The sequence below is a fragment of the Vipera ursinii genome, assembly GCF_947247035.1.
Source record: "Vipera ursinii genome assembly, chromosome: 2".
Lineage (NCBI taxonomy): Eukaryota > Metazoa > Chordata > Lepidosauria > Squamata > Viperidae > Vipera > Vipera ursinii.
The window spans coordinates 11,369,928-11,396,559 of NC_139513.1; the positions used below are offsets into that span (position 1 = coordinate 11,369,928).

Sequence of the window (26,632 nt, forward strand, 5' to 3'; positions counted from 1 at the left end):
TGCCTGTGCTTAACCAAAGGTTAACTCGGTCTTGCAATCAGACAGTAAACAGAAAAAGATCTTGGCCGTAGATCTCTGTTTCTAGCTCACTTGGGGGAATCCAGCCATTGTCCAAGTGCATTGTGGGAATCAGGCCATTATCTTAAATCAGGTTTCTCAACCTTGGTGGATATAAGCTAAGTGGACTTCAGGAACTCCCCAACCAGCCATGTTGGCTGGGGAATTCTGGGAGTTGAGGTCCACAAATCTTAAAATGGCCGTAGTTGAGAAACAGTGCCTTAAACAACAATCTTAAATGGTTTAGGTGTAGCATGTTATGTGAACACAACAAGTGGTTTGTTATCGAAGATCTAGGATTGAATGTAATGTCTGAACTTAGCCATTGGGAAAGCTGACAGGGGAAGGATAAGGAACACCGTGAGTATCTCAAACGTTGCCATGTTGCAGAGTGATCTGCAACAAAATTTTGTAGTGTAGCAGTTGAAAACTTCACCCAAACTTAACGTTCGTCTGCATCAAAGGAGATCTCTTGAGCTACAGCGTTGCTCTTAACAAATATGAGGACGACAAGTTCGAAATCTACTTATGATATATCTGAGCGACAGTTCGATTTGGCAAAACCGTGGCAAAAAACAGTTGTGAAATCAAGCACTACTCCTTTAATAATAACCACCTAGCTTAGCAACGGAAATTGTGGTCCCAGTTGAGATCGCAAGTCGAGGACTCCCTGCAGCTCTATTTCTGGATCACAAAAATCTTGTTTTGCTAATGTCTAGTTGTCCAGTTCAGAAGTCCCCAAGTTCACTCGGAAGTCTTACCTCCTTAAACACAGCACCGTTCACATGTATGGAGGACTGGTGCCGTGGAGAAAGGTTTTTCCACGGACCGGAAGGGGTGTGGTTTTGTGTCCTGTCTGCATCCCATGGATAGGGCTTGTTTGTGCAGCCCGGTTGCTGGCATGCTATGGACCGTTACTGGGCCATGGACCGGGGGTTGGGGACAACTAATCTAGTTTGATGACGGGAAGGATGTTGAGACTCTAGAGTGCAGAGAAGAGCGACAAAGATGATCAGGGGACTGGAGGCTAAAACATACAAGGAACGGTTGCTGGAATTGGGTGTGTCTAGTTTGATGAAGAGAAGAGTGAGGGGTGACATGATAGCAGTGTTCCAATATCACAGGGGCTGCCCCAAAGAAGAGGGAGTCAAGCTATTCTCCAAAGCACCTGAAAGCAGGACAAGAAGCAACGGATGGAAACTAATCAAGGAGAGAAGCAACCTAGAACTAAGGAGAAACTTCCTAACGTTTGGAACAACTAATCAGTGGAACAACCTGCCTCCAGAAGCTGTGAATGCTCCAACACTGGAGGTTTTCAAGAAGAGACTGGACATATCATTTGTCTGAAATGATACAGGCAATCCTCAACTTACGACCACAATTGAGCCCCAAATTCCTGTTGCTAAGTGAGACGTTTTCCCCCCATTTTAAGAACGTTCCTGCCACAGCTGCTAAGTGAATCACTGCAGTTGTTCAGTTAGTGACACGGTTGTTAAGTGAATCTGGCTTCCCCCGTCAGAAGGTCACCAAAGATAGATCGCATGACCCCAGAACGCTGCAGTCGTCATAAATATGAGCCAGTTGCCAAAAGTCTGAATTTTGATCATGTGACCGGGGGCGGTGGTGCTGCAATGGTCGTTAAGTGTGAAAAACAGTCACTTTTTCAGTGCCGTTGTACCTTTGAAAGGTCATTAAACAAACAGTGGTAATTCAAGGACTAACTGTATAGGCTTCACTGCTTGAGCAGGGGGTGGACTAGAAGACCTCAAAAGGTCCCTTTCAACTCTTTTGCTCCATAATTATTGGCAGGAACAAAAGAAAGATGACAGGGCACATTTTGTCTACTTCACCTTCCAGCCAACCTGGCTTGAACCTTCTCTTCAAAACCACAGGCTACCCCTACCAAAAATCTTTCCAGCCAAGGCGCAATTTCAGTCTTCCCGCAGGAGAACCAAAACGCACAATTGTTGGGAATCCGCCCCTCACTTGGAATTCCCAGCAGCACCACAGCTTCATTTTTACTCAACTGTAGATTAAAAACCTCCAGTGGTTGGAGCACCCACAAGTTCTGGAGGCAAGTCTGTCCACCGATTAAGTGTTTAATATTTAATAATTTAATATTTAATCTAGTACTTCATGTTAGCACCCGTACCACTGGTTGAAAAGCCCTGGTCTAGTCCAGCCCCCTGGTCAAGCAGGAGACAGACACTAGCCCATATCTAGACAAATGGGTCTCCAATTTTGTTAAACACCTCCTTTGTTGGAGCACCCACATGTTTTGGAGGCAAGTCGTTCCACTGATTAAGTATTTAATATTTAATAATTTAATATTTAATATAGTAAAGGTAAGGTAAAGGTTCCTCCGCACATGTGTGCTAGTCGTTTCTGACACTAGGGGCCGGTGCTCATCTCCGTTTCAAAGCCGAAGAGCCAGCGCTTGTCCGAGGACGTCTCCATGGTCATGTGGCCAGCATGACTAGACGCCAAAGGCGCACGGAACGCTGTTACCTTCCCACCGTAGTGGTCCCTATTTTGCTACTTGCATTTTTACGTGCTTTCGAACTGCTAGGTTGGCAGAAGCTGGGACGAGTAACAGGCGCTCACTCTGCTACGCGGCACTCGGGATTCGACCTGCCAAACTGCCGACCTTTTGATCGACAAGCTCAGCGTCCTAACCCACTGAGCCACCGCGTCTCTATTTTATCTAGTAAAGTAAAGGTAAAGGTTCCCCCGCACATGCGTGCTAGTCATTTCCAACTCTAGGGGCCGGTGCTCATCTCCGTTTCAAAGCCGAAGAGCCAGCGCTTGTTCGAGGACGTCCCTGTGGTCATGTGACCGGCATGACTAGACGCCAAAGGCCCACAGAACGCTGTTACCTTCCCACCGTAGTGGTCCCTATTTTTCTACTTGCATTTTTACATGCCTTCGAACTGCTAGGTTGGCAGAAGCTGGGACGAGTAACAGGCGCTCACTCTGCTACGTGGCACTTGGGATTCGACCTGCCAAACTGCCGACCTTCTGATCGACAAGCTCAGCGTCCTAACCCACTGAGCCACCGCGTCCCTATTTAATCTGGTAGTTCATATTAAAAAATTTAGTTACATTTTTAATTAAAATTCTAATTGAATTTTTGATTAAAATTCAACATTAATATTTACATGATTTAATATTTAATATTTTAGGACAGGGCAAGGAGTGGAGCTGTGTCCTAGGAGTGGCTTTTTTTGTTTTGTTTTGTAAGAGTGGAAACTCCTGTCCCAATTGTAGTTGTAAGTTGAGGACAACCTGTAGATCAGAAATTGGGCCTACCATTTCCTGTGGCCTGCCATCCCTGGCCACGTTTCCTGGAGCTCCCAAGCGTGGCCCAAAGAGGGTCTCCAGGTTAAAAAAAACTGCCCACCCCAATTCAGAAGTGGGTAAGCTCTTAAGTCCTGCAAGCCATCATTTTGAGCTGCTGGAGCTTTACCTTCCCACCTGTCTGCAAGTCTTTATCCCTGGGAAGTAAGAGGACAAGAGTGCTTCTGCTCATTTTTTATTTTTATTTTTTGGAAAAATGAGTTATAAAATAAGACGTGTGGAGCTTCTGCTAGGCTGATCATAAATTATTTTTACTTTAAAAGTCCCACCTCTAAAAGAGCCAAAATTCTAGCCCATCTCTTTACAGAAGAACACAGTTGGGGTGGGACCTTGTAGGTCATCTAGTCCAACCCCCTGCTCAAGTGGCTGTCCGGTCTCTTCTTGAAAGCCTCCGGTGATGAAGCACCCACAAAAGGCAAAGCTGTTCCATTGGTTGATTGTTCTCACTGTCAGGAAATTTCTTCTTATTTCCAGGTTGAATCTCTCCTTGATCCGTTTGCATCCGTTATTCCTTGTCTGGCCTTCAGGCGCTTTGGAAAATAGGTTGGCCCCCTGCTCTTTGCGACAGCCCCTCAAATATTAGAACACTGCTAATGTGTCACCCCCGGGCCTTTCTCTTCATTAAACCAGATATGTCCCGTTCCTGCAACTGTTCTTAATAAGTTTTAGCTTCCAGGCCCTTAATATCATCTTCAGTCAGGCTTCAATTCTGCACACAACTCTCTTAGGCCTCCGACAGCCTACTCTCCCCCAAGAAATTTTGCTACAGAAAAATGGCCGCTGGAAAATTGTACCACACAAAGACGGAGGAGCTCCAGTCTGGGCCGCACATTTAATCGTGATGTTGAGCCAGCCCGCTCTCTTTCTCAAGGGTTAATCCAGTATGTATGAGAATGCAATGGAAGGAATGGAGCAGAATGTTGTTGTTAGTTGCGAAGTCGTGTCCAACCCATCGCGACCCTATGGACAACGTTCCTCCAGGCCTTGCTGTCCTCTATCATCTTCTGGAGTCCATTTAAGCTCACGCCTACTGCTTCAGTGACTCCATCCAGCCACCTCATTCTCTGTCGTCCCCTTCTTCTATTGCCCTCAATCTTTCCCAGCATTAGGCTCTTCTCCAGTGAGTCCTTCCTTCTCATTAGGTGGCCAAAGTATTTGAGTTTCATCTTCAGGACCTGGCCTTCTAAAGAGCAGTCAGGGTTGATCTCCTCTAGGACTGACCGATTTGATCGCCTTGCAGTCCAAGGGACTCGCAGGAGTCTTCTCCAGCACCAGAGTTCGAAGGCCTCAATTCTTTGGTGCTCAGCCTTTCTTATGGTCCAACTTTCACTGCCATACATTGCAACTGGGAAGACCACAGCCTTGACTATATGCACTTTTGTTGGCAGGGTGATGTCTCTGCTTTTTAGTGTGCTGTCTAGATTTGCCATGGCTTTCTTCCCCAGGAGGAAGCGTCTTTTAATTTCTTGGCTACAGTCCCCATCTGCAGTGATCTTGGAGCCCAGGAAAATAAAATCTGTCACTACCTCCATTTCTTCCCCATCTATTTGCCAGGAATTGAGAGGGCCGGATGCCATGATCTTGGTTTTCTTAATGTTTAGTTTCAACCCAAGTTTTGCACTCTCCTTCTTCCTGCTGCCCCAAAGAAGAGGGAGTCAAGCTATTCTCCAAAGCGCCCGAAGGCAGGACAAGAAGCAACGGATGGAAACTAGTCAAGGAGAGAAGCAACCTAGAACTAAGGAGAAACTTCCTGACAGTTAGAACAATTAACCAGTGGAACAACCTGCCTCCAGAAGTGGTGAATGCTCCAAAACTGGAAGTTTTTAAGAAGAGACTGGCCAGCCATTTGTCTGAAATGGTATAGGGCAGGGGTAGGCAACCTCAGCTCTTTGATGACTCATGGACTTCAACTCCCAGAATTCCTGAGCCAGCCTTGCTGAGGGGAAAGGGAGAGGTTTCCAAGCTGAGCCATGCTGGCTCAGGAATTCTGGGAGTTGAAGTCCACGAGTCATCAAAGAGCCAAGGTTGCCTACCCCTGGCCTAGGCCGCTTTACGACTCATGGACTTCAACTCCCAGAATTCCTGAGCCAGCCTTGCTGAGGGGAAAGGGAGAGGTTTCCAAGCTGAGCCATGCTGGCTCAGGAATTCTGGGAGTTGAAGTCCATGAGTCATAAAAGAGCCGAGGTTGCCTACCCCTGGTATAGGGTTTCCTGCCTGAGCAGGGGGTTGGACTAGATGACCTCCAAGGTCCCTTCCAACTTTATATTATTATTGTTGTTGTTATTGTTGTTAGTAGTAGTAGTAATAACAATAATAATAACAGTAATAGTAATAATAATAATATTGTTCGGTTATGTTTCACTCTATTCCATACCATACCATTTCATTATATTGTATTCAATTATGTGTCACTGTGTTCTGTGGCAATCTGTTCCATTCCATTCCATCCCATTGGATTCCATTGTAATCTGTTCTGTTGCATTGTCTTTTACTACAATCTATTCCATTCATGGGGGACGCGGTGGCTCAGTGGGTTAGGACGCTGAGCTTGTCGATCAGAAGGTCAGCAGTTTGGCGGGTTGAATCCCGAGTGCCGCATAACAGAGTGAGCGCCTGTTACTCGTCCCAGCTTCTGCCAACCTAGCAGTTCGAAAGCACGTAAAAATGCAAGTAGAAAAATAGGGACCACTGCGGTGGGAAGGTAACAACGTTCTGTGCGCCTTTGGCGTCTAGTCATGCCGGCCACATGACCACGGAGACGTCCTCGGACAAGCGCTGGCTCTTCGGCTTTGAAACGGAGATGAGCACCGGCCCCTAGAGTTGGAAACGACTAGCACGCATGTCCGTGGGAACCTTTACCATTACCTTATTCCATTCCATTCCATTCCATTGTGTTCTACTATAACCTACAGGTAGTCCCCAACCTATGACCACAATTGAACCGAAAATTTCTGTCGCTCACCAAGACATCTTGGTTAGCGACAGAAAAGTGAGCTTTGGCCTATTTTACGTTCCTGCCACAGTTGTTAAGTGAATTGCAGCAGTTGCTAAGTTAGTAACATGATGGTTCAATGCATCTTGACTTCCCCCATTGACTTTGCTTGTCAGAAAAAAATGATGACGTGACCCTGGGACGTTGCAGCTGTCATAAATACGAATCAGTTGCCAAGCCTCTGAATTCTGATCACATGATCATGGGGACGCTGAAAAGGTTGTATGTGTGAAAAACGATCCTAAGTCACTTTTTTCAGTGCTGTAACAGTCTACTAAACAAAACGTTGTAAGCTGTGGACTGCTAGTATTCTTTCTAATGGCAGAAAGTGAAGAGGAACTGAAGAGTCTCTTGTTGCGAGTAATAATAATAATAATAATAATAATAATAATAATAATAATAATAATAATAATAATAATAATAATAATAATTTGGAAGGGACCTTGGAGGTCATCTAGTCCAACCCCCTGCTAAGGCAGGAAACCCTATACCATTTCAGACAAATGGCTGTCCAGTCTCTTCTTGAAAACCTCCAGTGTTGGAGCATTCACCACTTCTGGAGGCCGGTTGTTCCACTGGTTAGTTGTTCTAACTGTCAGGAAGTTTCTCCTTAGTTCTAGCTTGCTTCTCTCCTTGACTAGTTTCCATCCGTTGCTTCTTGTCCTGCCCTCAGGTGCTTTGGAGAATAGCTTGACTCCCTCTTCTTTGGGGCAGCCCCTGAGATATTGGAACACTGCTATCATGTCCCCCCCATCTTTCTCTTCATTAAACTAGACATACCCAATCCCAGCAGCCGTTCCTTATATGTTTTCACCTCCAGTCCCCTAATCATCTTTGTTGCTCTTCTCTGTACTCTTTCCAGAGTCTGAACATCTTTTTTACATCGTGGTGACCAAAACTGGATGCAGTATTGCAAGTGTGGCCTTACCAAGGCCTTGTAAAGTGGTATTAATACAAGAGTTGCCTCTTGAAAACGCACCTTTGGGATTCTCTTTGGAAACTGCGATTGTGGAGAAGAGCATCAGATTTTTTGTTGTTGTTTTTGCAAAACAAACTGTAGTTTTAGCGTCTTTGGTGCATGGGAGTAACTGACTTTTTTTTTTTTTTGAACACGTAATCCAGATAGTCATGTGATCCCCTTTTGCAATCTTCTGGCAAGCAAAGTCGATGGGGAAGCCAGATGCATTTAACAACCGTGTTACTAACGTAACAACTCCACTGGTTCACTTAACAACTGTGGCAAGAAAGGTCGTAAAATGGGACGAAACTCACTTAACGAATGTCTCACTTAGCAACAGGAATTTTGGGCTCAGTTGCGGTCGTAAGTGGAGGACCACCTGTAAACTGCACTGGAACAGAGTTTAAATACCGTATGCTGACTGCTCAGCTTTCAGAAAGGTGGGATTCCTCCTGCAGAGGCAGCTTTCATTTTCACTGAAACGTTCACTTTCGGTGTCTCTTAAGCAGTGTCCCAAATTTGGAGTCCCTTCCTTGGAATTTTGTCTTTGATCGATGGATCTATTTTTAAATCACGTGTCATCAAGGCCCCTGGGTGGATTAAAGTCAAAGGGTTTGAATCCTTTTAATCCTCTCAAACTGCTGTACATGTTATTTGCAGTTTTCATTTCTTGGGATTTAAATGATACAAAAAAAACACGAAATTTAAAATAAAAAAGAACAATCTATTTTTGATCTCTGACAGTGTGTGTGTTGAATTTCATGTTGTGGGATAGGGCCCGTTGTTCAAGTCTGGTCAAGATCTTTTTTGGATCCTGAGCTTGCCTTCTTGGGGGTGTGTTGGCTATTCCTGCCAGCTTAGTGATAAGATAATCTTCAATTGTCATTTTTTTTTTACTGTGGGCACAACGGCACACGTCAAAAATGAAATTTAGTTGCCCGCTCTCAAAGTGAGACACATACGTGACGCACACCTAAAACAAACTACATACAGCGTATGTATAGACCCACACCCCTAGATATACATCACAATAAAACATTAAACACTGCCTGTTGTGTAGCGGGTTCTTTGGCGCAGGAATGAAGACGAGGCAAGTGAGTTCAGGAAAGCTCATGGTTTATTGCTTGCAAGATCTGAACTGAGAATTGGGCTGTAACTAGCCGCAATATATAGTCTAGCCCCTAGGCGGCAGCCAATAGGTTTGAAGCAACCATTGCCGCCTCAGGACAGCCAATAGCAACACTGGAGACTTGTAGTCTGGGTTGCTGGAGAGCCGTTAGCTGCTCCAGCAACCCAAGTGGTATTACCATTGAGCCCAATACGTAACCCTGCCCATTTTGAATATATAACGGAAGAAGCCTGAGAGTTCAACACGGTTAATACCGTATGGAATGAAACTATGGCTGAATCTGGATGTTCTGCTGCGGATACCACGAAGCCCCCTCCTCCCAGAAGGCAACAAGGAAAACAGGTCGTGAAGAGGGTGTGTAGTGTCCCAGATAATCTTACGGAGCCTGTTCAAACAACGCTTCTGTGCTATGTCCTGGATGGGAGGGAGGAAACTGCCCATGATCTTTTCGGCCATCCTCACCACTCTCTCTGCACCGCCTTCCTGTCCGAAGCAGGGATGCTTCCAAACCAGACTGTGATGCTTTACGACAGGATGTCATCTGCAAATCTGACGAGTTCCCCTTCTATTCCCTCACCTAAGTCATTGATGAAAATATTGGAAGAGGACTGTGCCTAAGTACGTAAATAAGGCTGGCTTCACCCTTCCTTGACTTTCTGAAACTCCCTCAAGATCTGGTTGTGCCATCAGGCCTGGGAGCCGAGAGGACTGCTAAAATATTGAGGCAGCCCCATTTATTTATTAAAATAAAAATGGGCTAAACCTGTCACCCTTTTGTGTCGTGTGAACTCAAGATGTCTAATACGGCAATCTTCGAAGATTTTTTCTTCTTTTGGTGCGGGGGAGGAAATAATGGCAAGGAAAGTGCACAACTCAATACAATATAGTCATTTTATTTTACAGAATTTCATTTTAGATCTATGTTATTCAGAGGACGCAAGCGAAGGGAAGCATTCAGTGTGATAATGTTTAGGGAGACAGACATCACATCCAGTAAGGGCTTGTGCTGGAAAACTGGAAGAGAGGAATTGGTTTTGAGGGAACTGCAGCCATCTGGATGTCCTCAGAAGGAAAAAGGATGAGTTTCTTGACAACCTTGAACGAAAACACACCTGGAAGAGCTCACGGAAGAGTTTTCTGTAAACTGGCTGAGTCCAGGACCTTTAAAAAGAATCAAAATAAGACCATTGACGGATTAGAAAAATCTGCCACATAAGAGAATTCTACAGAACTTCCAATTTACTCAAAAGAACTCTGTGCAAGTGTCGTTGGTACAAATGAGATGAGTTCGATCGCTAAAGCATTCTCTTTCCCCCAAATCAAATCAATTTTTTTATTGTGGTCATAGACCGGCATAAAGAAGGCGGGGCGCAATTTAAAAAGTACAGAAGATGCATCGGAGTCTAAGACTACTATTACCGTGAAAAGCTAAAAGACATCAAACGAAACCACAAGTAAAAAATAGTAAAGGTAAAGGTTCCCCCACACGTGTGCTACACGTTTCCGACTCTAGGGGCCGGTGCTCATCTCCGTTTCAAAGCCAAAGAGCCAGCGCTTGTCCGAGGACGTCTCCGTGGTCATGTGGCCGGCATGACTAGATGCCAAAGGCGCACGGAACGCTCTTACCTTCCCACCGTAGTGGTCCCTATTTTCTACTTGCATTTTTACGTGCTTTCGAACTGCTAGGTTGGCAGAAGCTGGGACGAGCAACAGGCGCTCACTCTGCTACGCGGCACTCGGGATTCGACCTGCCAAACTGTTGACCTTCTGATCGACAAGCTCAGCGTCCTAACCCACTGAGCCACCGCGTGCCTTTTAGGTACTTATTTTAGGTAAAAAATAAGAGAGTCTAAAAAAAGAGGGGTAGGCGTATCAGATCACAGCTGGCCGTTTTACCCATCCGCCTTTTGATTGCGACTGTCTGGCCCAAGTGGGGTCAAATCGGAAATCAGAAATGAAATCTGAATAAGTACCGCGTTTCAACCACCGGCTCTGGCCACACAGCCACGGGAGAGGCAGCGGCTGGAGTCACGGCAGTGCAGTCTTCAGAGCGCCCCCACCACCAGCCCTGGTCTCACTTTCCTGTGACTGTGTGGGCAGAGCCACGAAGGTGGCTTGTGGCTGAAACCACCAGCCCACGGACAATGCAGAGAGCCCACCGCTGGCCTCCAGAACTGCCATACAATACAGGTGCAGGACGGGCAGCAAGCAGCGAGACGCAGCACTGCAGGGCCCAAGCAGCAGGGGATCTGCGGAGCTGCCCAGGCGCACCCTTGTTTCTCCCCCCCCCCACTTTGTGGGAAAAAAAGTGTGTCTTATGGTCCGAAAAATACGGTTGAAAAGCCCTGTTTTAGTATACTGGTACTATTTGGTTCAGAATATTTTTTTTCTTGTTTTCCTGCTCTAAAAACTGGGTGCATCTTATGGTCAGGTGTGTCTTATGGTCGGAAAAATACGGTATTTCCCCTTCCTGATCCAGGACATTAATTGCACCATCCCACCCTTCTTTTCTCTCAACTTCACTTACCTTTTTGTTAGTTTCGCGCTATACGGCTGTGGTCAAAATAATTGTATTGCAGTCCAGGCTCATCTGAAGGGGAGGGGGAGGGCAGAAAATACAAATCTCTGGTTATGAAACAAAGCCCACTGTCATGGTTCCAAAAGATGAAAATCCTCAAAAGAACTTCGAGGCATTGTTTACCTTAAAAGCAGTGCTTTTTTTGCAAAAGAAAAAGGTGCCGGAACTCACGCACGTCATACAATCCACCTTGCCCTACCCTACAAGGTTCCATCCAAAAAAGGTGCCGGAACTCCGTTCTGAGCGTTCTATGACAAAAAGGTAAAGGTTCCCCCGCACATGCGTGCTAGTCGTTTCCGACTCTAGGGGCCGGTGCTCATCTCCGTTTCAAAGCCGAAGTGCCAGCGCTTGTCCGAGGACGTCTCCGTGGTCATGTGGCCGGCATGACTAGACGCCAAAGGCGCACGGAACGCTGTTACCTTCCCACCGTAGTGGTCCCTATTTTTCTACTTGCATTTTTTTACGTGCTTTCGAACTGCTAGGTTGACAGAAGCTGGGACGAGTAACAGGCGCTCACTCTGCTACGCGGCACTCGGGATTCGACCCACCAAACTGCCGACCATCTGATCGACAAGCTCAGCGTCCTAACCCACTGAGCCACCACGTCCCTTTATGACAAAAAAAAGCCCTGCTTAAAAGAATCTTTTATTCGAGAAACGTAGTCGAAACCAAAAGCTGAATTCCCCTCTCCTGGGCACATAGTATCGAAGCACAATTCCCTCCTCCAATTAACAGTCATAAATCACATTCCCCAATTAGCTTGAAGCGTGGGCTTTCTCCGCAGCTCTCCAGTCCGCCTAAACTCTTATCAACTCTGAGCCCAATGACCTTAAGGTTCCCACGGCTGAGTTTTTATTATTATGACTAGCTGGACTCTCATCTACATTCCCTCTCCCAGCATCAACGAACTCTAAAAGCGAAAGAGAAAAATGGCTGCATTTCCATCTGTTGTCAAAGCGAGCACATCCGATGTTCGCAGCGTTGACACCCACACTGGAAAACCCGCAGAACCCCTCCGACGCCAGGCAAGTGGGGCTGGCGACACGCAACACAACACGTTAAGCGTTCGGTCCGATTCAGCTTTGGATCTCAACGTGAGTCTCAATTTCAGCTCAAGTTGCTTTGTCACAGCCACACACAACACCAGCAGGCCCTCCTCCCCCTCACATCTCTGAGTAACCGCAGAATATTATGATCGATTTTCGCAGAGATTTTTTTTCCTGAGGTAGCTGGGAAAGTTCAGGTACAGAGGAATTTTAAACACACACACACACATTTTCCCTTACCACAGCTGTGGTGATTTCTTCCATGGAGAGTTCGGGCGGCCCAGCAACAAAACCTGGGAACGCAGAAAGTTAATTCAGTGGGAAGTTTTAAACAGGTTAAAGAACTTCTGAGTGGGTGACAATGTGGGTGTGTAGGGAAGAACCGGACGACGTGGGTGTTACACACAGGGTCAGGCCTGCGAGGCGGTTTAGACAAGAAGCCAAGAAGCACAACCAGATCTGCTAGCTCTCTCTTCATTCTAAGCCAGGGGTAGGCCACCTTGGCTCTTTGATGACTCGTGGACTTCAACTCCCAGAATCCCTGAGCCGGCATGGCTCAGCTTGGAAACCTCTCCCTTTCCCCTCAGCATGGCCGGCTCAGGAATTCTGGGAGTTGAAGTCCACGAGTCACAAAGCGGCCTAGGCCAGGGGTAGGCCACCTTGGCTCTTTGATGACTCGTGGACTTCAACTCCCAGAATCCCTGAGCCGGCATGGCTCAGCTTGGAAACCTCTTCCTTTCCCCTCAGCATGGCCGGCTCAGGAATTCTGGGAGTCATCAAAGAGCCAAGATGGCCTACCCCTGTAATCTAAGATCACTTAGAATGAATCTTGCAAGGCTGAAGGCATTGAGGGACCGTCTCACCCCACTGGGATTGGCCGGTCCCACTAGAGATGGCAGAGGAGGCGTGCTGCGGGTCCCCTCGGCCCAATTATTCCGGCTGGCGGGATCCAGGAGGAGGGCCTTCCCTGCTGTTGATCCTGCCCTCTGGAACATCTTGCCCCCTTCTCCCCCACCCCCATGTGAAGCTGGGCCTGACACTCCTATGCTTTCGTAAGGGCCTACTTGGCCTGCCCCTTCAGTGGGGGAAGAGCGCAGTGGAGGGGGTTGATTGAATAACAAGGGACCCTGCCTTTTGCTCCCTCCCTCCACACCTGTCCTTAGACTTGAATGTTTGGTTTTAATTTATTTATGTTTTAATGTGTGTGCACATTTTACTCTTAGCTGTCCTAGGAGCCATTTCCTTGCTCCCTGAAGAAAGGAAAAGACTCTTTTCTTTTCAGCCAGATATCCTACAGCAGGGGTGGGGAACGACGGCCCTTTTATGACTTGTGGACTTCAACTCCCAGCAGGCTGCCTCAGGAATTCTGGGAGTTGAAGTCCACAAGTCACAAAAGGGTCATCTTTCCTCATGGTGGCTCAGGAATTCTGGGAGTTGAAGTCCACGAGTCATAAAACGGGGCCGTGGTTTCCCCCATCCCTGATCCAACGGGATCTCACCTGCGTGGGTCCTTTCGTGCTCCGCGAGGAGAGATCGCTGACTGAAGCTTTCCGTGCATTCGGAACACTGGTAGGGCTTCTTCCCCAGGTGAGCTGCTCGGTGGGTGAGGAGAGATCTCTTCCAGCTGAAGCTCTTCCCACACTCGGAGCATTTGTAGGGTTTCTCTCCCGTATGAGTCCGCTTATGCACAATGAGGGCAACTTTCTGATTAAAGCTCTTCCCGCAGTCGAAGCAGGAATAGGGCTTCTCTCCCGTGTGGATGATCTCGTGGCGAGCCAGGTGGTCTTTTTTATGGAAGCACTTCCCACACTCGGTGCAGGAGTACGGCTTCTCGCCGGTGTGGATTCTCGTGTGGTTGATCAGGCCCACCTTCCAGTTGAAGCCTTTCCCGCACTCGGAGCACTGGTATGGCTTCTCTCCCGTGTGGGTCCTCTTGTGCGTCATGAGACGGTCTTTCTTATAGAAGCTTTTCCCACAGTCCGAGCACTCGTAGGGCTTCTCCCCCGTGTGGGTCCTCATATGCGCCACAAAATTGGCCTTCACGCTGTAGCTTTTCCCACACTCGGCGCATTCGTGCGGCTTCTCCCCCGTGTGGGTCCGTTTGTGGGCAAAGAGCGAGGACTTTGCGTGGAAGCTCTTCCCGCAGTCGGGACACTTGTAGGGTCTCTCGCCCGTATGGATCCGCTTGTGCTGGATGAGGATCCATTTCCCGCTGAACGTTTTCCCACACTCCGAGCACATGTAAGGTTTCTCCCCGGTGTGGGTCCTCATGTGGATGTTGAGAGCGGAGGTCCAACTGAAGCCTTTGCCGCAGACTTTGCACTCATGCAGATTCTGCTCCCCTGTGTGCTTCCTCATGTGCATGATCAGGGAGCGTTTCCAGTAGAAGCTTTGGCCACAGTCCGAGCAGGTGTGCGTACGTTCCCCTGTGTGGATTTTCTCGTGCCTTAAAAGATAAGAGGAGCAGGAGAACCCCTTCCCACAATGTGAGCACTGATACGGCCGCTCCCCTGTGTGAATCCTCTTGTGCACATCAAGGTATGCTTTTAGGATGAAGCGTTTCCCACAGTCGGGGCATTCGTAGGGTTTCTCGCCCGTGTGCGTTCTCCGATGTGTAATAAGGCCGGAAATCTGCTTGAAGCTCTTCTCGCATTCCGAGCACTCGTAAGGCTTCTCCCCCGTGTGGGTCCTCTTATGCGTGACGAGAGTCGCTCCGTGATTGAAGCTCTTCCCGCAAATGGAGCACATGTAAGGTTTCTCGCCGGTATGGATTCTCCGGTGTGTGATCAAGTAATCCTTGCGGCCAAAGCTTTTCCCGCATTCGGGGCACTCGTACGATTTGACAGCCGATCCAGCGGAGTGGGTTTTCTTGTGCCTCCGAAACGAAGCTGTATAACTGAAGCATTTCCCACATTCGGCACACTGGTAAGGTTTCTCCGCCGTGTGGCTCTGTTTGTGTATGTTGAGGGTTCCTTTCTCACGGAAACTTTTCCCACAGTCGGGGCACTGGTAGGGCTTCTCTTCCGAGTGAGTCCTCATGTGCACATTAAGAGCCGATTTCACGGTGAAGGTCTTGCCGCAGTCGGAGCACTCGTACGGCTTTTCCCCCGTGTGGATCCTCCGGTGGACGGCAAGGTGCGGCTTGCGGTTGAAGCTCTTCCCGCAGTCTGGGCACCTGTACAGCTTCTCGCCTGTGTGGATTCTCTCGTGCAGAATCAGGGACCCCTTGCGGAAGAAGCTTTTCCCGCACTCAGAGCAAGTGTACGGCCTCTCCCCGGTGTGGATCCTCTTGTGTTGAAGAACGTAGGCTTTCTCGCGGAAGGTTTTCCCGCAGTCCGAGCACTGATACGGCTTCTCACTCGCATGGCTGGCCTCGTGGCTGAGAAGTGCATGGCGGGAGGAGAAACTCTGGTCGCACTGGGGGCAGCTGTACAGCTTCTCTCTGCTGTGACCCCTCTCGTGGATGATCAGCTGGGACCACTTGTAAAAGCTTTCTCCGCACTGCACGCACTTGTACGGATTCGCTTTTGCTTTCTTGCCCTGGAGAGATCCTTGGGCACTATTTGTTTGACTGTCATCCTCCAAGGCCTTTCGCGGAGTTGCAACTTGCAGAACGTCTCCTCCAACTTTCCCCAACGTTGCTGCTTCTTGTTGGGTAGACTTTTCCAGCTGAACGTGGGCTTCTTTTTCTTGTGATTGATCATGGTCTGTTGGAACAAAAGAAGAGCAAGAAAGATGACTAAGGGACTGGAGGCTAAAACATATAAGGAACGGTTGATAGAATTGGGTGTCTCTAGTTCAGGGCTTTTCAACCAGTGATACGGGTACCACTTGTGGTACATTGGCACCTGGCAGGTGGTACACAACCATCCTAGAAAAGTGGTAGTGGAGGAGGGGAATGAGCTGAACTGGTGGCAGCACTGCACAAGCCTGAGCGAGAGACGGATGGAGCTGCAGGGCTGTCAGGGCTCAGCGGAAGTGCCAGGATCAGTACCAGGCTCCAGCTGGAGCTGGGCGCCGATCCTGACGCTTCTGCTCATCCCAGAAGAAGCGCCGATCAGCTGGAATGTTGCAGCATATCCAGGGTCTTGTGATTTACATTCAGATGCTTGGTAACTGATTCATATTTATGACGGTCACAGTGTCCCAGGATCATGTGAAGTGACCAAAACCTGCTACAACCACCCAGCAGACCAGGGAGAGGGGGGAATAAAAACCAAACACCCCCCCACCCCACCCCCGCTGCCAATCCTCAACAGAAATGCTCACAACAATGAAAACCTCGGACAGGAGGAAGAGCGCCGCTGGGCGGGCAGGCGGGTGTCTTGCTTGGCTGTGGCTTGGGGGGGCACTTTTTTTAGTGCCATTGTAACTCCAAACAGTCACTAAGCGAACTGTTGTAAGTTGAGGACTACCTGTACTTCATTACTTTTTTCCATATTTTTGGGGGGGTCATCAAGTTTTTGACACCTTGCAAGGTGACTGGTGGTACTCGGATGTTGCCATATCCTAAAAGTGGTACACTTAGCGAAAAGGTTGAAAAGCCCTGGTCTAGTTTAATGAAGAGAAGGACAAGGGGGGGGGGACATGATAGCAATCTTCCAGTATCTCAGGGATTGCCACAAAGAAGAGGGAGTAGAGGTGTTCTCCAAAGCACATGAAGGCAAGATGAGAAATAATGGATGGAAACTAACCAATGAGAGAAGCAACCTAGAACTAAGGAGAAACTTCCTGACAGTTAGAAAAATTAATCGTTGGAACAACCTGCCTCCAGAAGCGGTGAACGCTCCAACACTGGAAGTTTTTAAGAACAGACTGGACAGCCATTTGTCTGAAATGGTAGAGGGTTTCCTGCCTGAGCAGGGGGTTGGATTACTTTTCAGCAATCTTTAGGAATCAGGCTTGGTGGGGAAGGATAGGAGCCTTGGTGGAGCAGTGGGCTAATGCCTCCTTAAGTAACACCAGCTGCCTGCAATTAGTGCAGGTTCGAGTCCCACCAGGCTCAAGGTTGACTCAGCCTTCCATCCTTCCGAGGTAGGTAAAATGAGGACCCAGATTTTTGGGGGCAATTAAGCTGACTTTGTAATAATGCCGCTTGGGGTGTGTGTGAAAGCCCTAATAAGCAGGCATATACATAGAATGAAGGCTACTGCTAAGCTTGTAAGCCGCCCTGAGTCTTCGGAGAAGGGCGGGATATAAATGGAATTAAAATTAAAAAAAATAAATCTCTCTTTGGCCTAACCTGAGAACCATTATTTCAGACAAATTGAGGACAATATTCAATAGTCCTCAAGTTACAACTGTAACAGAGCCTACCTATCCTGGTTACAAATCGTGAAGCTTATAAATCAGGTCACCCATGTTACTGATCCAGTTTTACGATCTTGTTTTGAAGCGGTTGTTACGCAGATGCCATGATGGTAAAGTCGCTGCAGTCATTAAGCAAACCATTAGTTCGCCATGGTTTTGTCAATTTTGTCAATTTTTGACAAAACACTCGTGTGTCTACAAGAGACTACGAACTCTGGTCCAGTTGCGGAGTGCCCAAAATACTGTCACATGACTGGAGGGGAGTGTGTGTGTGTGTGTATGTGTGTGTGTGTTGGGGGGGGAGTGGAAGACACCATCATCATAACTTTGAATCCAGATCACAAAGTACCCCCAGGGCCGTCTTTCGTAACGTTGGATAGTCGCTATGTGACCAGCTGTAAGTCGAGGACTACTTTAAATTTAATTTAATTTAATTTAAAACCGCTGGAATCAGAGGTTTATCCATTCTGTTCCCCCAGTGACAAATAGCGTTGTGGTCGTACATTTAAGAACAAGAAGCCCAGAACGTGGATTAGGAGACACTTTTCTCGTCTTATATGATTTTCATGCATGCTAATTTGAGTTTCACCCACGCTTGTGAGCTTGTCTTCTTAGTGCGACTGCCGCTCTTTCATACACACGGCCCTTTTGAGTTTTGTCAAGATTCTATCCAGGCCTGCAAATGTGGAGCTGCTAAAATCGGTGGGTTAGGGTTAGTGGTTATTTTCCTATGTAGTAGATAAAAATGGGGTTAGACAAGCATCCCAAATCCACTTTCCCAAAGAAAATACATTTCTGCAGAACTAGAAAAACTATTTAGGCCAGTGCTTCTCATCTCAGCGACTTTTAAGATGTGTGGACTTCCAACTCCCAGAATTCCTCAGCCAGCATGCATGCTGGCTAGGGAATTCTGGGAGCTGAAGTCCACACATCTTAAAGTAGCGAGGCTGAGAATCACTGATTTAAACGATTACGATTAAAACACTAGGAGAGGGGTAGGGGTAGGCAACCTCGGCTCTTTTATGACTCACGGACTTCAACTCCCAGAATTCCTGAGTCAGCTGACTCAGGAATTAAGGAAGTTGAAGTCCATGAGTCATAAAAGAGTCGAGGTTGCCTATCCCTGCACTAGGAGGTAGAAACTTTCCAAAGCACCAGAGGGCAAGACAAGAAACAATGTGTTCTGTACCAGCCTGCTACCGGCCCTGCAGAAAAGGCAGGGACAACCCCTTTTACAAGAAGGCAAGAGGCTGGAATTACGCCTGCCAAATTTATTGCTACAAAAACAAATAGAACAAGACACGAACCAAGAAACAGGAGCTTTTCAAACGGTTGCCTTCAGCAAACCAGCCCTCCCACGCATTCCCCTTTAAATACAGTTCAGGGCGTGGCTTCTCTCTGCCTCCTTCCGAGGAGCCCCATTGCCTTCCTCTGTTTACTCCTGATTGACTGCCTCCTGCGTCGGGCGTCCTTGAACAGGGCCAGCTGTGGGTCATCTTCATCCACGCTGTCAGGCTCACACAGCTGGGTCTGCGTCGTGACCAGGTGAGAGGGGCCTGGCTGAGGGCTCTCATCAAGTTGTCCAACCCCCTCAGCAAGCTCTTCAACACCTCACTCCTCTTCCTCCTCTGAGTCGTCCGACCCAACTGCCGAACCCACAGGCTGACCCTGAATCACAACACAATGGATGGACGCTAATGAAGGAGAGAAGCAACCTGGAATTAAGGAGAAACTTCCTAACAGTGAGGACAATTAACCAGTGGAACAGCTTTGCCTTCAGATGTTGTGGGCGTTTCATCACTGGAGGTTTTTAAGAAGAGACTGGACAAGTCACTTGCCTGAAATGGTATAGAGTCTCCTGCTTGAGCAGTGGGCTGGACTAGAAGACCTCCAAGATCCCTTCCAGCTTTATTCTGATTGACTGACTGACTGACTGAGTGATTGAAAGGGCCTTAGAGTTAACACGTAACAAAATAACATTTGTTCGAAGAACACAGCCTTTGTCTAACTATTGAGCCAACTATTGTCTTCGTGGTGCCTCCCCTCGTCTTAGTGCAGGGACGTGGCCAGGCCCTCACCCAAGGTCGACACTGATTCCGGCAGAAACGTAAAAAAGTGAGAGGGAAACAAAATGGATTCAGTCAGTCAACCTAGGGTAGAAGCTCCACAGCTGATGACATACAGTTCTTCCATTGTGTTTGTGGATTTTTCCCCTCTTTTTTTTGCAGTTGAATGTTCCGAGTTCTGAACAAAAGTCCAAGGTTCTGTTTAACAAGGAGAAGGATGAAGGTGGGGTATTGCTGTAGGAAAGTCACCCTGTACTTGTTTTTCTTCTTCAATCACCTTTTTTTTATCTTGGGGGCGCTGATGATTGGGATTGGACTCTGGATCTTGGTTGACCAAAAGTCCTTCGTTCCCCTCCTGCAGAACTCGGCACCGTCATTCCAAGCTGGGCTCTATGTCTTCATCGGCGTCGGTGCCGTTACCATGGTGCTTGGCTTCCTGGGATGCGTCGGGGCCCTCTGTGGCATCCAGTGTGCCCTTGGCATCTATCTCACCTGCCTGTTGCTCATCCTCTCGGCCCAGATCACCGCTAGTCTGATGATCTACTTCCAACAGAGTTCACTGAAAGACAGAATGTCCGAGGTGGTGATCGATCTCTTCCAGACGTACAACCCTTCCGACGAAACGAACCAGGTCCTCGAATCCGCTTGGGACTTTGTTCAATCCCAGTTCTCGTGCTGCGGCTGGACCGGACCCGAAGACTGGCAACTCAACAAAATCCTTTGGAACAGCAGAATGCAGCTCTATCCGTGCTCTTGCAGCAACCGGACGGAGGAAGCCTCGAGAGGGACAGCCTTCTGCGCTTTGGAGACCCATTCGAACACAACCACAGTGGCCGATTGGCCCGTGAAGAGGCAGGGGTGCCGGATGGTTGTGCAGGCCTGGTTGCAGGAAAATGTCAACGTCTTTCTCGGGGTCTGCACGGGTGTGGCCATCACGGAGTTACTGGGAATAGGGCTCACTCTCTGCCTTTGCAAAGGCAAAACATGCCAATCGTGAAGACGGCACCCCACCTGGAATCTGGGTGCCAGCCACGAGGAAAGAGGCAACCGGATTCCTTGTTCCAGATGGTGCTTGGCCGTCCCTACTGAAGCATTAGCCCATCTTTTCCTCTACTTTTCTCGCTCCTTCCACTTGTATATAAGCCAGGACCCGAAATTGATGCAGATGTTCTAAGTGGCATTGCTTTCAGATTTTATTCACCACCATAATAGGTTTCAGGCTGATTTGTATGCATCACCGACACCCCTTTCGCTGGGCGCACACCGTCTTCCTTCTATGCAATTTGGATCAAGTTGGGAGGTTAGACTGGTGGGCTTCTTCCGCAATTATTCCCACCTGAGCCTGCCTGGTTCATCCAAATTATTCTCAAGCTATTCAGACACCGCTCTTAAGGCTGGCTTCTTCAATTCTACTGGAAAGTCTCTTTCTGTCTGGAATCGTGGTTACTTGCTCTGTTTCTCCAATCTTTTTTTAAAAAAATAATAAAGTAACTGTTGTAGAACTTTCTTTCTCTTCCTGGTTTGGTGTTTGGGATATCCATCCGATCAAAGGATAGGTCAGCTTCCAAGGAGAGTCTTTTGAGGATCACGGTGTGGAATATCTGAGGTTTTCCTGGTTTTGCTCATTTGAAGGCCATTTATTTTTGTTGTACAGGTAACCCTTGACTTACAGTCATTTGTTTAGCGACCGAAGTTACTACAGTACAAAAAAACCCCCAAAAACGACTTACGACATGTTTTTCACACAAATGAGCGTTGCACCATCTCTATGGTCACCTGATCAGAGCGTGGGATGCTTGGCAACTGGTTCGTATTTATGACAATTGGACTGTCCCGAGGTCATGTGATCACCTTTTGCAACCTTTTGACTAAGCAAAGTCAATGGGGAAGCCAGATTCCCTTAGCAACCGTGTTACTAACTTAACAACTTAACAATTGTGGCCCCCCCCCAAAAAAAGGTCCTAAAATGGGGCAAAAATAAATTAACCGTCTTGCTTAGCAACAAAAATTTGGGGCTCAGTTACGATCGTCGGTCAAGGACTACCTGTAAATACATTTGCGAGAGATAAAAAAAATACAAGCAAAAAAAAGAATAGAAAGAAAAAAAATAGAAGGTGGAGAAAATCGAAAAGAAAAAAAAAAGCTTTGGAGCGCTGGTTGGCGGGTGAGGAACTACAAAGAGCTCATCTACTTGCCGGTTTTCCATTTTTCTGTGGTCATCAGCTACACTCAAAGGCAGGTTAAAGATAAAGCATGGAAACTTGGAAATTATAAAATAAGAAATAAAAATTGGGAAAAACTAATTAGGACATTGATAGTCTATAAAGATCGAATGTTAAGATAACCAGGATATGTATAAACCATAAATTATTGATAAATGTTAAGAAAGTTATTTTTTTTATTTAATCAATATAATAAGTTTAAACATGAGACAGTAAACACTAAGGGGAAAAGAGGGGAGATATTTAATGTAGCAGTCTGAAACTTGTACTAAAGATATTGGTATGTTATTGAATTATCGATTAACTCAGCTGCCACGTTGCTTTTTAAATATTTAAATGTAAAACTTGAAAATGAATAAAACTTTTTTTTAAAGAGATGGAACATGCCTCAAGGTTCTGTCAAGGAGGCACTCCTATGAAGAAACTGTGTGGCTGTCAAGATCACCAGATTTTTTTTGGGGGGGGGGAATTACCAACTTTGGTTAATGAAGATGCAGTAACTGGTGCCATAACAATTTAAAAATTCCTAAATAGGATAAATAATAAAAACACAAAATAATAACAGAATAAAAAAGACTCTGTGTGTGTGTGTGTGTGTGTGTGTAAATTTTTTGGCTTGCTAACAAAGAATAAAGGGAGACCAATATGATCATTTCAAACTTATTTGTTCTCATCAGTCAGCCATACCCTTCTGAGATTCGAACCTGGGCCAACTGCATCTTAAGCAGTTGTTTTAACCCCTAGGCCACATGCTCTCTCTCTCTCTTTGTTAGCTGAGAAGTAAGGGAGATATGTGTTAAATGTTTGTTAAGCATTCAGAATACACTTGCTTAGTCTCAGACACGGGACAAGTCTTACTTCCTGTTTCAGCCTAGCCCAAGGCCATCTTACAAGCAGTAGCCACAGCAGTGGCAGCTCATATTTGTGTAAATTTTTTGGCTTGCTAACAAAGGTTCGAATCTCAGAAGGGTATGGCTGACTGATGAGAACAAATAAGTTTGAAATGATCATATCGGTCTCCCTTTATTCTTTGTTAGCAAGCCAAACAAATTTACACAAATATGAGCTGCCACTGCTGTGGCTACTGCCTGTAAGATGGCCTTGGGCTAGGCCGAAACAGGAAATAACATTTGTCCAGTGTCTGGGACTAACCAAGTGTATTCTGAATGCTTAACACACACACACACACACACACACACACATACACACACACACACGTGTGTGTATGTATGTGTATATATATATATGTGTGTGTGTGTGTGTGTGTGTATGTATGTGTGTGTATATATGTGTATATATGTATGTATGTATGTGTATGTATGTATGCGTATGTGTATATATATATATAACCAAATAATGAGCTGTCATAAGTTGACTATATCCTGTGGATAGCCTGGGGTTAGGCCAAAGCAGGAAAGAAAGAGTTAATTAGCAAGGTGCATTCAAAAGCCTTGACAAATACTTCACACACACACACACACACACAAACACACACACACACACACACAGAAATTAGCAGCCAAGAATATTCATAACATACCTATACTGTTTCTCAACCCCAGAATTCTCCAGCCAGCCAAGAATTGAAGTCCACCCGTCTTAAAGTGGGCAAGGTTGAGAAGCACTGACATACGTACATTCAACGACATACTGATATACTACATTCCCCATGAAACAGCCTCGTCCATACTGTCAGGCCCCCAGGCACAGGATGACAAAGCTATTTTTTAATGTTCTATAAGCTATTTTTTAATGTTCTATAAAAGGCCAAAAGGGATCAGGACAAGTCTAATCCCTGTGGGGTGGGGAGAGAATAATGACACATTTGCATTTTTAAAATGACCTAGAACTGCGATTACATATACCGTAAAAGCCCAGATGTCACGGTTCCGATAAATGAGACAGTTCAAACAAATTTCAAGCACTGTTTATCTAATAAATCTTAATAATGAAAGGAAGCATCATTTTATAGTGTGTGCTTTTAACAACTTTTCTCCACTGCTGAACAGCAATGCCTTAGGACAGGGGTAGGCCACCTTGGCTCTTTTATGACTTGTGGACTTCAACTCCCAGAATTCCTGAGCCAGCCATGCTGAGGGAAAAGGGAGAGGTTTCCAAGCTGAGCCATGCTGGCTCAGGAATTCTGGGAGTTGAAGTCCACGAGTCATAAAGGAGCCAAGGTTGCCTACCCCTGGCCTAGGCCACCTTATGACTTGTGGACTTCAACTCCCAGAATTCCTGAGCCGGCCATGCTGAGGGAAAAGGGAGAGGTTTCCAAGCTGAGCCATGCTGGCTCAGGAATTCTGGGAGTTGAAGTCCACGAGTCATAAAAGAGCCAAGGTTGCCTACCCATAGCTTAGGAGTTATCAAACCAAATGCTAAGTACCAAGGGCATCCATAAAACCTTAACAGAGAGGCTTAAAGCTGAATTATGAACTCAAACGGTGTTCAAATATCTGGGAAAATATTCTGGCTGAAATTAAGAAATCAAAAAGCCTAGGATGCCATTATGAAGCTTTAGATCAGAGGTGGGGAACGATGCCCCCTTTAGGACTTGGGGACTCCAACTCCCAGAATTCCTGAGCCAGCATGGGAGTTGATGTCCCCAGCTGATAAAAGGGCCATCGTTCCCCACCCCTGCTCTAGATGCTAATCTTCCTTTCCTAGAGCCATTCCTGAAGCCAACAGCCATCTGGGTTTCCTGCTCAAGTCTAAAGGATGGATCATAAAGACCGGACTTGGCTAGAGTGCCCTCAAGACACAACGCTATCATTGTCTAGGATGGCTTTTCTATGGTTTAGACCCACCTGGAAACACAGCCCAGCTATTCTATTTGGTCGCCGCGTTTCTTTCCATTGATGCTGAAGCTTCTGAGTTCTGAAGAGAATCAAGGGTTTCCGTGAAGAGGCCACGATGGCGAATTGCTGCCTCTGCCTCAAGTGCTTGTTCTGCGTCTTCAACGTCTTTTTGTTTTTTGTGGGCGCTATAATGCTCAGTTTAGGCCTCTGGGTTTTGGCCACCAAGAATGTCTACATTTCCCTCCTGCAGTCTGCGTTCGACTCCTTCCAACCCCTGCTGTACATTTTCATCGCCGTCGGCGCGTTCACCATGTTTCTCGGCTTATGGGGCAGCTTGGGACTCTTCTATGGCATGAAGTTCGCTTTTATCGTCTACATCCCCTTACTGATCCTCGTTGTCGCCTTCCACTTCTTCCCCGGCTTATTCATGAACTTCCAACAGAGGAAGATTGAAGACAAGCTCACCAAGAACATCCTCGGCCTCATCCAGAACTATAACCCAATGGACCGAGCCAACCAGCACAAAGCGATAGCTTGGGATTACGCCCAGGTCCAACTGTCTTGTTGTGGCTGGACCGGGCCAGAAAATTGGAAAAACAACACATTTTTCCAGGATGAAATGGGAATCTACCCGTGTTCTTGCAGTAGCCACCCAGCCAGTTTCCAGCCAGCGCTGGGCGTCTGCAGGCTGACCGCCGTTTCCCGTAAGCCGGTGGTGGACGATTGGCCCGTGACAAAACAGGGATGCGGTACGCTTGTGCAAAAGCGGTTCAAGGAGGTCGCAAACACCGTTTTCCTCATCTCCTTTGTCGTCGTCTTCTCTGAGATTCTGGGAATTGGTCTTTCGTTTTACCTTTGCGCAAGCCGAAACGCGTACGCTGAAGGTCACAGCTGAATCTCCCAAGAGGAAGTCGGCTGTGGTTTTCTGAGACGTTTTGGCATGGGCTGGTAGCTAATAGTTGAACGCAAGCCCCAAATTTGAGCCTCCGGAGGTTCAAATGAAATTTCCAGTATGTCTCACCGTTGAGCAGACTGGCCTGGCTCCTAGAGGGCTGAGGTCCCTTCAGAAAAGGGGAGGACCAGATCCCTATAGTCGTGTACCTTAAAGATTTCGAAACCTGGCCAACCTCCGCAACTTTTATCCAGTCAGCTTTATCGACCATTAGATATATGAGACCGCTAAACATTAACATCAGCTCTGAGCTACATAATCTAACCTACTGTTTCTCAACCTCCGGCACTTTTAAGATGTGTGGACTTCAATTCCCAGAATTCCCCAGTCAGCAAAGCTGGCTGGGGAATTCTGGGAGTTGAAGTCCACACATCTTAAGAGTGCTGGAGGTTGAGAAACACTGGTTACTTCTTAAGCTTTATCCACGGTCATGCTTTAAGGACGATCCTCCTTTCCATGTTTCCATAGCTCTCTCCCATTATCCCAGCCTGGTAACCCTGCATTCAATTCCATCCACAAGAAAACCGGGACTTTCCTGCCTATTTGACTCCCAAACATGCTACAAAAACCGAACATTGAGTTTTCTTTTCACAACGACACGCCTGACCCCAAAAGGAGCATCCAGTTGCTTGGTTCTCTGAAGAAACACACGGCCGAAAAGCCTTCCCTTTCTCAATTAAATGTCCATCGAGCTCTGGGAACCTGCTGCTTCGTTATTTCTCCACGTTCCTAAAATGAACTCGTTAGGCGAAAAAGACGATCCCCGAATCTCCTTCCCGTCACCGTTCATTCGTTGATGACACCGAACGGATCAAAGACCGCCCCAGCCGTGCAAGTGTGGTTTTGCAGATTTGTTTTCTTGGGACAGGTCTATCCAATGCCTTCTGGTGTGTGTGTGTGTGTGTGTGTGTGTGTGTGTGTGTGTGTGTGTGTGTCTGTTAACAAAGTTATCGAGATCACAGGAAGTGATAATATAGCTTTAGTCCAGGGCTTTTCAACCTTTTCACCCATTGTACCCCTTTTAGGATAAGGCAACATCCGAGGACCACCAGTCGCCTAGCAAGGTGTCAAAAACCCGATGACCAAAAAAAAAAAAAAAAAAGGAAAAAAGTGATGGACAGGTAGTCCTCGACTTACAACAGTTCGCTTAGTGACTCTTCGAAGTTA

General features: G+C 46.9%; 4 protein-coding genes across 4 annotated transcripts in view; 3 read left to right on the top strand and 1 right to left on the bottom strand.

Moving 5' to 3' along the window:
* LOC310636525 (zinc finger protein 397-like) overlaps positions 1-26,232 on the top strand; it is a 39,654-nt gene extending 13,422 nt beyond the window's left edge. The window contains exon 5 of the mRNA XM_083356451.1: positions 25,934-26,232. The gene's annotated coding sequence lies outside the window, so the exon portion shown is untranslated. The remainder of the gene's footprint in view (positions 1-25,933) is intronic.
* Positions 9,338-17,478, bottom strand: LOC310634728 (uncharacterized protein; the record flags this gene model as incomplete). The annotated part of the gene is made up of 5 exons (XM_083353260.1): positions 9,338-9,654; positions 11,021-11,083; positions 12,358-12,410; positions 13,617-15,871; positions 17,447-17,478. The coding sequence occupies 4 exons, from the start codon at positions 17,476-17,478 to the stop codon at positions 11,039-11,041; spliced, it is 2,385 nt and encodes a 794-aa protein (XP_083209386.1). The 3' UTR covers positions 9,338-9,654; positions 11,021-11,038.
* Positions 18,820-26,632, top strand: part of LOC310636540 (CD82 antigen-like) — an 8,600-nt gene continuing 787 nt past the window's right edge. Inside the window, exon 1 of the mRNA XM_083356487.1 lies at positions 18,820-21,185. Coding sequence (XP_083212613.1) covers positions 19,660-20,490 — 831 coding nt within the window. The 5' untranslated portion in view covers positions 18,820-19,659 and the 3' untranslated portion in view covers positions 20,491-21,185. The remainder of the gene's footprint in view (positions 21,186-26,632) is intronic.
* On the top strand, positions 21,227-25,408 carry LOC310634729 (CD82 antigen-like; the record flags this gene model as incomplete). Its single annotated transcript, XM_083353261.1, is given in 3 exon segments — positions 21,227-21,280; positions 24,517-24,603; positions 24,605-25,408. Coding segments are annotated over 3 exon segments (945 nt in total).